Source organism: Neocloeon triangulifer, unplaced genomic scaffold (genome assembly GCF_031216515.1).
Source record: "Neocloeon triangulifer isolate White Clay Creek 2 clone unplaced genomic scaffold, ASM3121651v1 ptg000012l, whole genome shotgun sequence".
Lineage (NCBI taxonomy): Eukaryota > Metazoa > Arthropoda > Insecta > Ephemeroptera > Baetidae > Neocloeon > Neocloeon triangulifer.
This window is the reverse complement of record NW_026775554.1, coordinates 12024477-12036217: the sequence shown is the minus strand read 5'-3', so window position 1 is coordinate 12036217 and position 11741 is coordinate 12024477. Positions and strand designations below refer to the sequence as shown.

The window sequence follows — 11741 nt, the reverse complement described above, 5'->3', positions numbered from 1 at the left end:
ATAGGAAAATGCAAAAATATTCTCGCCCGTCCTTTATCAAAATGAGAGTTTTTGTAATTAGCGCCCTTCACACGCGTCAGTTAATCACGCAAATTTTATTTACGTCAAAAGCTTAATCATTATTGGCCTTGAGAGAACACATGATTTATTGAAATTCGTCGTGCACGCACTCAACAATCGTAGTGATATAACCTTGGAAAATTTATTAATCGCTTTTTCATTGTCGTTTTGACCAAAAAGAAGCATAGATTAAAACCAAATTGATCCATAAAAATAGCATATTATTTGGGGATACCGACCAAATATTTATGAGTAAAAATTAGCCTGTAAAAACTGGTTAACGGATGCATTCTTTAGTTTTAATTATATTTATATGCATTTTAATGTGAATTATCTTATCAAATAATTTTATTTGAAAGTCAGGTTATGGATTTTCTTCTAGTTTCTATAGTAGTAATCGCTCGTTTTACTTCTCTACCTCCTGGGAGTCCGCAGGAGATGCACTCTCTACTCGAGAGGTCATATCTCTTATGTCTGTATCAGTTGTTAGTGCAAATTAAATCCAACGTTAGTAAAGTAAAATTAATACCAACGAGCTTCGTTCCATCCAATCCATCCGCTCGCAAGGAGAAGCAAAGCGTGCTAAACGAATCTCCTATATACATACTCTCTCTCGCAATTGCAACAAGTCCTTGACAATTTCATCTTCAACATCTAATTTGCATAAAACCCGACCTGCGCGATATTGACACGTGCGAGGAGTTGCATCGGCGTTAAGTTTACAAGTTTATTTCTGCCGAGTACTTGCAGTTTGTGATGAATATTTACGATTCATCTTCACCGCGTGTTTATTTTCCGTCCACGCGACGTTGAATATGCTAACCGGAGAAAAAGCATTAAAAAGAAAAGTGCTTGATTCTGCCGTGAAAAATGGCGGTCGTAAACCCCGGGAAAAGCCATTTCTAGAGCAACAGAAGAGACTCTCAATATAGTGGTTTGACTTTTGGAAGATTTTTGTAAAGCGTCATTTTATATTGAATCCTGAAGTAGTAAGAAAACAAGTGGCACTTCCTTGTTCTTTATAATAAAGATGCTAATAATTAATATTATATACCAGTTGTGGTCCTAATTTCAAGAGTTGCTTCTTAAGCATCCAACTTTTTACATTAAGGTTTTCAACAAATAATAGTCTTTTTGATATTGATTGATATCTTTCCAAAAAAATCAATTTTGATTTTATCATTTACCAATTCCGTAAAACAGATGTGCTCATTTTTTATTTGAAATCGCAATCGGTTATGAACTTGGAGAAAAAACATTCAATTTTACCTCAAATTTTGTATTTACAAGTGACTTTTCCCACACCCACACAGCATGCCTGGCGCACACGATGAAAACAGAAGCCTTCTTGTTTCTCAGCAAAGCACATTTTCGCAGCGCGCGTCTTGAAGAAGGTGTAGAAAAACAACAAGTATAGCAGCCAGCGGCGCGAATAAGCAAGAACATGCAAATAAGTTTACAACAGCCGTATGTATGTACTTTCGCGTAACAAAATTCAAATCTGGGAAGACTTTTCACAAGAAAAAGCAGCAAGTGTTGGAATTTGCTCTCTTGAGTGTTCACGATTCTATTTTTAGAAACAATTCTCTCGTTCCGCAGAATAATTTGCAAAAGTTTGTACCCAACGCTGATGGCATTTCATTTCAGCGCGTTTCGTTTTTTTTTTTGTGCAACTAGCAACTCTGAAGGTTCTTTTGTGCGTTCCGTAGTGTGTTTTTGTTAATTAATTTTCTCTCCCATTTTTTTAGTCGGTGGTATTTTTGAAAAACCATAAAAATCTTTGTGCAGAACTGTATATTTATTTTCAGGTCTCCCCGTTTTTTGGATGTGTGGGTATAATTACAATAAATAAAAGGTTACTGTAACTTTTCATTTGTTCAAATTTAATTAAAAACAACATGGCTTCTAAGGTGAAAATTCACTTGCTTTGTGCAATTTGTAACAGATCAAAAGGCAGCTCATAGATTAACCAAGGAACTTGAATGTGAAATTGAAATGTTTTCGAGCACGATTTGATTTCAGATAAAAATATCTGCGAGAATGGTACACAATATAATAAATATTAAACAAAGTGAAATAAGCGATAGTCAATCGAGATGTGAGAGAGCAATCGTGAAGAATCAATTTCCTTCGGATGAGATGAAAAGCAAGTCCGCCTATAGTTTTCCCGTCGCTCAAATTGTGCCGCAGTACTGGAATTATTTGGAATCATTTGATTAAAATTATAAGCACACAGACGAATTTATATTTCAATTAAATTTAGATTAATTATTTAGCACTTTACCTCGGCAACTTTGTTGGTGACGCACTCAAACACGTCATATGAAACATCACAGGCAAGACCAGGCTCTGAAAATTGATTAATAGCGTGGAGAGACACACGAATACAATAAAATGAGAAAAAAATGATATGTTTTGCGTTTTTCTGGTAAAAAATATCATATATAAATTTTTTATCTACTTCTGTGGTCGGACATTACTAACTTTTTCTGCTTTTAGTATCCTATCCCAAACAAAAATAAAGTAAAGTTTTTATTTTCCTGTTAGTTGAATTAACCTAGGGTATGAAATTATAAAAAAATACTACTTTAAAACTCCAAAATTTCTTAAAATATGTTAAAATTTTGCATTAGTCCTAAATAAAATTCATTTGGATGCAACAAATAAATATTAATTTCGAAAAAAAATTTAGGAAAACGATAGAGTTAGTTTGAATTGAAAATTTCAAAAAAAAAAAATTAATTTAGTAGTCTTAGGTGGTCTTTTTACATTTTGTCAAAGATTTATTTTACTTTTTTTGTCTTCTTTTTTTAAATAAATCATCAAAATTTCCCTCTTTCTTTATAACGTGAACTTATTTTCCAATAAAAATGAGTACCATTGGAAAGGAAAAATACTTTCTTTTCCTGTAAATTTCTTTGCTGTAAATAAATCCATTCAATATTATGTATACCTTGGTATCTTTCGGCAATAACTCTGCTCGAGATTGCCAGGCACGCATGGACCGCTCTCGTGGTGGCAGAGATGTATTCTGGGTCGTCTCCGCCTTCGGTGTACAACTTGATCAATCCCTGCGTCTCAGGAAACCCGAGCTGATCCACCTGCGCCAAACCGAATGAAAACTCAATTATAACATTTCCCATCCGCACACGCAGCTACAGGAAAAGCCGCGCAATTTCTCCCTGGCCACAAAATCAATTTCGGCTCGTGGCCGTTTTTGCTTTCAATGAATTATGGATTTGAGTTAATTAGGATTGATTTGTGACTCACCGCTTTCACCTGCCGGTAGACGCACTGCAGCAGACACTGAAAAAATAATTCGCGAATCAATACGCGTGGAAAGTGAGTATTTCGCCGTTCGTTTACCCCAGCGATTTTCTTCTCGTCCTTGGAGAAAACCTGGCGCTTCACTCTTTGAATGCCCTGCTGTTTTTGCTCTTCTTCCTTCACCTCTTGCAAGCTTTCCAAGGCCTCTGCGAAAAAAAATTAAATCAAGAGAGAGCTCTCGTAAATTCCTTAATAAGGTGCGCTCCAATTAAATGAGCGGCTTCGCTCTTTTTTGAATTGGCCGTAAATTATTCTTTATTTCTCCTTCTTTTGAATGGTATAGAAAAAAGGCAAGTATATGTTTTCAGGATAAATTTAATGAATAAGCACTGATTAAAATTTTTATTTTTAGAATAAGCAATTTTCTGTAATTTCATTTTTTTTCAAGTGTTTATTTTGAATTTACTGCCTATATTATACTTTCATTTTCAATTAAAAACTTCAAACGAAATTCACTTTGCAAGTTTTCTTATTAAATTTCAATAAATACCAGAGCACTATCATCATGTCTGCTACTCAGACTACTCAGAGCCAGTCCTTTCAGAGAGAGGAAAATTACATTCGTGTGTCTCTTTGCGGGCAGAAAATTTCATCTCCCAAATGAAAGAAAATTGCTCCAGAGATGTGGGAAAGATAAAAATTGCCTCTCTTACCCTGGATGATGGCTAATTTGACCTCGTCCTGACATTGGTTGATGACTTTTTCCACTTTCTGCGGCGAGACAGGCGGAGCTTTGCAACGAAATGATCCCTTTGATACATTTTTGCTGCGTGGCAACTACAAAAATACAAACATGCGTACTTTAAAAAAGAGGGAAATGAATGTGAAATGTGGAATTGCCTCGGAAACATTAAATTGCTTTGTCCGTAGCTGTCAAGACTACCGTCATATTATGTCATAATTATTTCACAGTTTTTACTTTGTCAAACAAATTTATTTTGTGAGTTGTATAAATATTTGATAATATAGAATAATTAGCTTTTTATTAATCGGTATTAGTTAATATAAAAATTTTAATTAAACATTTTCTTTTGATATTGTTTAATACCGCTTGTATAAATATATAAAAATAATATTGATAAGTACTTTTTAATTATATACATATTTACCATATAATTACAAATTTTGAGTGTTAAAGATATCTTGTAAAAATTGATACAAAAAAATTTCTTCCCCTTTAATAAAAATTTCACATCCTAGCTTGCAGCTTCTTTGTCAAGTTTTCCATTTACTCTCTGGATTTTACGTTTTTGATGTGAATGTTTGAGGCCGAGTCACTGCAATGTTAACATATGGGAGTTTCACAACTTTAATAATATATACCAACGAGACCAGTTTACTGTTCTGGTCGCTGACTCGGCTGCACAATCGACCGCGTTTTCGTCCCAGTGACACCTTTGCACTTTTCTCAGACCAAGCATGTTTTACCGCTGAAAATCAGTGAGCGGTCTCCGAATAAAAAAATTTGAACTAAACTGGTTCATTTCGCATGTAAATTATAATAAAAAGCAGGTTAAATTTTTAGCCGGCCTTTCACTTTTAATGGGACCGTCTCGAACCGCAATCGCCTATCGTAAAAAATTGCTAATGCGGAAGATAATCCGGTGCTAATTTCCAAACCATTATCATCATTATTTCCCTTTGGGTGGAAGGCGAGTTCTTTGCTCTGGATTGCAAGATTAATTTTCGTGCCGGGAGTAACGCAAGTTGCTGCTGTTGAAAGATGGGAGATTAACCTTAGATCTAAACGCAGTGAAAGTGAGCATTAGTTGCATATAATTGCTGTTGCAACGAGCGAGCACGTGAGATCGCCATCAGCTCATCAAGACGCTCGTCTGATATAATACTTGTTGGAAGAAAAGGAAATTGCGCACACGATGTTTGTGTTTAGCGACGGAAAACAAAAAGCAGCTTAACTTAAGCGGCAAGTCATCTCTTAACGTCTTAACCCTTTGACTTTTGCAATAGAAAGTCAGCGGAGAACCTGCTGTTATAATATCAAAATCAGATATGTTTGTTTTTTATTTTTATGTACTAAAAAAATATTATGTTCAATAAAATTATTGATAAATGATAAATACACTAAATCCAAAATTTCACATTATACGTTGAGAGTAATTTATTAAGTTACAACTATTTATTGAAATAATTCAAAAATAAAATTGGCAAATCGGATGCATAAATTTTCGTTGTTATTTTCCCAACTAAAAAACTCAAATTTGAAACATGGACGGTTTTAATCAGTCTAGAAAGATTAATTGTGGATTTTTACAACATTTTTTTGATCAAACAACCTGCAGCATTGAAGTGGAAACTTAAATAAGGGCTTGATTTAAAAAAAAAAAAATTATACCATTTATAGACGGTTAAATTTTTACAAAATAAACTTTGAAATAAGTTAAGCTTTGCTAAAGCGTTCACTTTAAAAAAAATATTACATTGTCCATAATCAAAATCAAAAGATATAAATGGTGAAAACTTGCACCGAAAAGATATTAATTAAAAAAATTTAACTTGTATTCATTTTTTTTTTTTTAGTTAATGGCGGCTTTATAAAACTTAGATTGCAATTACAAACTTTCCACTTAATCTGCGCTGACTGTGCTAAATTACATAAAACGCCGCACAAGGCTAAATAATAACAGCGCGCAGTAATTTATATTTTCTTGGCGTTGAATCAAACAAGCAGTTAGACTTGAAATTACTTCTCGAGTGTGTATGAAAGAAAATAATGACAGTTCTGGAGCACTATAGGTGCATGTTTTGAGTTTGTTTGCGCGTACCTGATTGAGAGTGGAGGCTGCGGCGGCGCAAGCCACGAGCACGGCGATCAGCACCAGCAGCTTCATCTCGACACCTGACGCAGACTAAGCAAGTGGCCTCAATTGAAGGAAGGTGAGAGCAGAGGGTCCTTGCCGCCTTGCTGCTCCCGTCGGCCGATTCACCGGACGCACCTTGCAGTTTCACGCACGTCCCCACTCGCTGATAAGCCGCGGTCCAGGCAAAGCAAATTTACACGCCAGATGCTCGTCCGTCAAAAATATAAATATGACACGGGCGCGCACACAACTTTCAAAATTTGTAAAAGTGAAACCATCAATCAACATCGTCCATCTCTCCTTGAAAATTATTATTAGAAGTTTATTGTCTGTTTTGCTGCTCAGGGCATTCAACCGCATCGGCCAATGTTAAGATTCTCCAAAGTTCTAATAAAACCATTTTTTCTTTATATATATCATCTTTATGTTCAATTACCATTTTCAAAATAATAAATACTTATAAACGACTAAATAAAATTAGCAAGTGGGTTACGGTTAAAAAAATGCAAATCATGGAAAAAAATTTATTACAACTATTTAATTTTAATTATGATAAAATCAAAAAATAAAATATGTATACATGACAACAGCAAGATTAATTTGGATTTTTAAAGATTTTCAAACATCTCCTTCAAAGTTTTTTACGCCTTTGTCGCTTTTACTGTTATTTGAATGAATTAAAAATGCAGCTTTAATTATATCGACATTCAATAATATGAAAATTATTAATTAATTTAATTGTTAAGTACGAATCATGCGTAACACCGCGTGCTTGATAGAGAGCGTCGGCGGCATCCCATTCATTATTCGTCAGATTATTGAACTGCAACTTGATAAAAAAAATCCAAGAATAAAACAACCGCCGTCAACGCGATAACGACGTGTTGTCACCAGCACGTGCTGCTTTGTTCAGATTAGCGCTTTGTTGTTACGAGGTATGCTGGGTGCTGTCAGGTTTTTTATGAATCAAAAAAGATTTCCGCTTTAAGTAATTCCCGGGAAAAATAGTGCAGCGGCTGCCTCGCGCCAAATCATGTTTACGACATCTCTGTATAAAGATCAAAAGTGAAATATCAACGGTTGTTGGGTGAAAGAAATTTTGAAACGAGAAGGAACAAATAAATTTTTCCAAGCTGATTCAATTTTTAACCATCAAGTAGGATTCACTTTTATTGATTAAAAAAAATGTAAACTTATACACATATGTATGGACTCCACTCAACGGAAAACTGGCAACCGAAGAAATCAATAATTAGGTTTCAATTTTCAAAATTGGGGTCTAAGTCATTAATTCAATAACTGTGCATTTTTTTATTGGAGCTTGAACAATTAATTTTTGTTAATATATAATTTTTTTATCTCACTGCTATTCTGAAGTCATTTGCCAAAGAATTCTCAAGATTTCACTCAACGGGGAACTAGCAACTGGAGGAATCAATATTTTAGCTAAATTTTCAAAATTGGGGTCTAAGAAATTAATTCAATAACTGCATTTTTTTTTTTTTTTTTTTTATTTCAGCTTGAACACTTAATTTTTGTGTATAATATAAATTTTTTGTTCCCGCAATATTCTGGAGTTATTTGGCAATGATAAGCAAAGATTATCACATAATTGGTGCATCAACTGAATATTTACTTATTTTATTATGTTACATGTTACGTATTTGAACATTCTAAATCCTTAAAGTTTTCACGTACAGGGGCTATTGATTAAAAAAAAAAATGTATTATTTAATAATAAAAATTTTTTATTTTAAAATTTTTAAATTATAGTGTTAATTCTTTTTTTATCACAAATAACAATATAACTATTTTTATATTATTGTGATTTATTTAAAAAAATATGATACAAAAGTTTTTAATTAAAATAATGAAATATTTATTCGTGATTTACATGATATTTTTAGATTACCTTTACTACTAGATTTTTTCATTATAATTTATTTTAGAGTAAAATATATTTTGGTTATGCAATCATATACCCAGTAAGCTTGCCTTTTTGGAACATAATTTTGAGACTTATTTCCTAACTTCTTACAAAAGTTGTTTTTCTGTGTGCTAGTATTTTTATACGCCGTGAGCACCATTGTAAAAAAATAAAATAATATTGGTAGTCAGCTCAAAATAACAACAAGCCGCAATAAGCTGAATCGTCTGCTTCTCGAGAAACACGGACATCAAAATCGCCTTCCGCAGAGACTTTTTTATTGGCTCGATCCAATATTTACTCGCGCGCGCTGATCATCTCTCGATGCGAAAACGGCGGTGCCGACTATTGATTTTCCGTAGGTCAGAGGTGAATTGTCTGTCGGCCCATTCAGGCAGGTGCGGAGTGGAACGGGCGAGCCAAATGGAATTTCGCACTTGACAGCGGCAGTGAGCGATGGATTCTCTTCGAGTCGCACGCGGCCCGAATTCTTTTGTCAACTACTCTCGGTACAGCTATACCTGTGATGGACAGACGTGCGCAATTCGTGACACTGGAAAATGATGATGAATATTCATGTGGCGCGACGTGTGCCAATGACGCTCGATGAATCGTCCAATTTCGCCTCGCCTTTTAAATGTCATTTACTATGTATTATTACCTTGCCTTGCACGCACTTTCAACCAACACCAACAACATATCACATATTAATAAGATATAGTATAGTCATGCTTAGCCAATGATAACCATAAGCAATTAGCTAAAAAGTTAGGATTAAAAGATTTAAAGGAGACAAATTTTTTGAATGAAATTATTAGAACTTGCATTTTGTGTCGATAGAAGAATTACATTTTTTCGTGCTATTTTGTTTTCAACCGATTTTTTCTATTACATTTTTAATAGCATTGAACTCTGAATAAACATTTCATAGTCAAATTTTTTTATAAAAACATGAATAACACAAAAATTTAATTTTTTAATTATTTATGCGTTTTCTTGATATTGTAATTTTTTGTGCCAAAAATTATAATGGGAGAATCAATCAAAAACCTTATTTCATTTTACAATACAATGATAACTCTTTATTTAAGTAATTAAATAAGAATTTGGGGTTTTTTAATGTGAATAATCGCGATTTTTTAATGAGAACCGCATTTATTTAAAAATTTGATCAAAAACAGATGACTCCTGCCAAAACATTGTACAGTTCTATAATTCTCGGCAAAATTTTTACTCGTTTAAGCTAAATGCTTATCAAAAGCTTAATCCGGAATTAATTTTATGAAGCCAAAAGTTGTCTATTTGGATTGAAAATCAAAGTTTTTTTCAAGGTATCTGTTGAATGGAAAACCATGCATCGATCTGTCTGATGCAAATTCGCGTGGCCCTTTGACCTATGACGTCGGGGCCTCAGGCGATCGATTCGGTGAAACAATTATTGTTCAGAAGGTTTTATTATATTGATATGGGGACCAAATAAACTGATGGAATTGCGCGGTTCGTGTTATTCTTTGGCAAAAAACACGGTCGGTGTGGAAAGACAGACACAAACTCACTTGCCGCCTTGTAATCGAGTTAGCAAGTCGTTTCGCCTCGAGCCCCTCGCCTCTCATCCCATTATCCCTTATCGCCCCGCCGTTATTTTCACTTTTGCGAAACGCTGAGCAGACGCACCAGAGCTCAAAGAATGAACGATAGACCAACATCTTTTCACGCTAAGATGATCCGACCAGCCTCGAGTTTCAATTTTTATTAAATTGAAACTCAATTTTTATTAAATTGAAACTCCTCCAGGCCCGGCGCCGAGATTTTTTACTTTAGAGTTAAATTTGTGTAATACATTCTGTTGAAGAAAACTAAATTGCATTACTTTTATGAAAAATGTTGATGGAAATTTTTTCAGTTTCAAAAAATATTTTTCTTTGCATTGATTTCTTTAAAAAAAATTCCCAGCATGACTTATTTGCAATTTTTTAAGTCATGATTAGTGATATATTTTATCTTTATTTTGAAAATAAACTCTTACCAAACCACCATTACTTTTTAAAGGATAATTTATTTTATTAAATAAAACAATATTTATGCTTGGAGGAAATATCAGCTGCTTGCCTTTATACAACGATTAAGTAAAAATGAATTGCGCCAACTTATTATAAATTTTCTGCTTCGCAATTATTAAAGCCCAAGAAAATCTCTAGCCTTGTCTGAAAAGTTGAAAAACGATTCCAAATTACGTCGCTTTTTTCTCAAATGTATATTTCTTACCCAACATTTCGGATACCTTTGACTTGCTTTCTTCAGCAGCTTTTCCTAGACGTGCAATCAATTTCAAAAATGAAATTATCTTAGAAATTAATTTTTAACTGCATTAATTACCAACTGTATCGGTGGCACCGCTCAACGTTTCCGAAACCTTTTTTTGTGCCTCATTGATTTTTTCACCTGTTTAAATTTTACGCGTACTTTGATGGTCCGAAAAAATTGCAAAGAAGTACCTGCTTTGCCCTTTGCATTTTCCACCGTGTCCTTCACTTTATCCGCCTTGTCGCCCAGTTTTTCTTTGATCTCCGAGTCGTCTACATTGACAGCATCCCTGCGACGCCGGTCCGCGGGCAAAGGCAACTCAACTTTTTTGTCAGCAACCACCACGGAACCTGCTGCTTTTCCAGCAAGCAATTTTTCCCCATTGGCCTTCACTCCAGCAACATCTGGCTTTTCTACAGTGGCATCATTCAGAGCTAAAAGATAATAATAAGATGACAAAATATTTTTTAATCAAGCATCAAGCAAAATGTTTATATTGATACAAATAGACGGAAATTTTTTTATGCATACCTTTGAGCAACTTGCTAGCATCGACTGCATTTTTCACTGGCGTGCCTTTGGTGAGAGCGATGACAGCACATATGCCCAAAAGAACAACGATCCTTTGAATATTTCAAGATAAAAGTTCCCAAGGGTTGAGGTATATTAATTGAAAATTACCCTTTCACCATCGTGCCGTTGTTGTCTCCTTAGGGTTTTCAGTGAATGTTAACAAATCAAACTTGATGCCTCTATTTATAGCGTCAACTGTTTATGAACGCACGAGAGACAGCATTTGCTTGGCTGGATATTGAATAAAAAATAAAACAATGATAAATTATAGTGCTCTCTTTACGTGAAAGAATTAGAAGTACTTTAAATAAATTTTCCTTCAAATGGAATTTGTATACAAAAGACCATATCTTTTTCCTTGGTAGTTAAAGAAGCCAATTTTTTTGCTTGTAGCTGTTTAAAATAAACTGAAACAGTGTAAATAAAAATATTAATGATTCTGCAATATAGCGTCAGTTAAGCAATTTGTATAAAATTTGCATGCTGTAAATACATCACTGATTGAAATTAATTAATTTAACAGTTTACTCTAATTGATCGCGACGTAGAGCAGTATTTTTTAGAGGAATCAATTCTCGGCCCGCTGGGCTGAACAAGGACAAATTTATAATTATCCATTTTGCGCATTAAAGTTTGGGATTTTTCCACTTGCTAGTGTAAATGTAACGGATCGAGAGTTGGAAAAGAGTTTACTTTTTGTGACCTACTTCGTTCTAGCGGAGCTGGCAAAG

The 11741-nt window shown here is 34.1% G+C and overlaps 2 protein-coding genes across 2 annotated transcripts; both read right to left on the bottom strand.

Moving 5' to 3' along the window:
* Nucleotides 1-1903: 1903 nt before the first annotated feature.
* On the bottom strand, nucleotides 1904-6329 carry LOC132196848 (general odorant-binding protein 70). The gene is made up of 7 exons (XM_059619763.1): nucleotides 6171-6329; nucleotides 4041-4164; nucleotides 3427-3533; nucleotides 3331-3366; nucleotides 3014-3161; nucleotides 2345-2409; nucleotides 1904-2252 (listed from the first exon to the last, which is right to left on the bottom strand). Exons 1-7 carry the CDS (start codon nucleotides 6234-6236, stop codon nucleotides 2235-2237), a joined length of 564 nt encoding a protein of 187 aa, XP_059475746.1. The 5' UTR covers nucleotides 6237-6329; the 3' UTR covers nucleotides 1904-2234.
* Nucleotides 6330-10211: 3882 nt separating this feature from the next.
* On the bottom strand, nucleotides 10212-11185 carry LOC132197476 (uncharacterized). Its single transcript, XM_059620782.1, has 6 exons — nucleotides 11119-11185; nucleotides 10969-11060; nucleotides 10629-10871; nucleotides 10510-10575; nucleotides 10399-10443; nucleotides 10212-10337 (listed from the first exon to the last, which is right to left on the bottom strand). The coding sequence occupies exons 1-6, from the start codon at nucleotides 11127-11129 to the stop codon at nucleotides 10309-10311; spliced, it is 486 nt and encodes a 161-aa protein (XP_059476765.1). The 5' UTR covers nucleotides 11130-11185; the 3' UTR covers nucleotides 10212-10308.
* Between the last annotated feature and the right edge of the window lie 556 nt (nucleotides 11186-11741).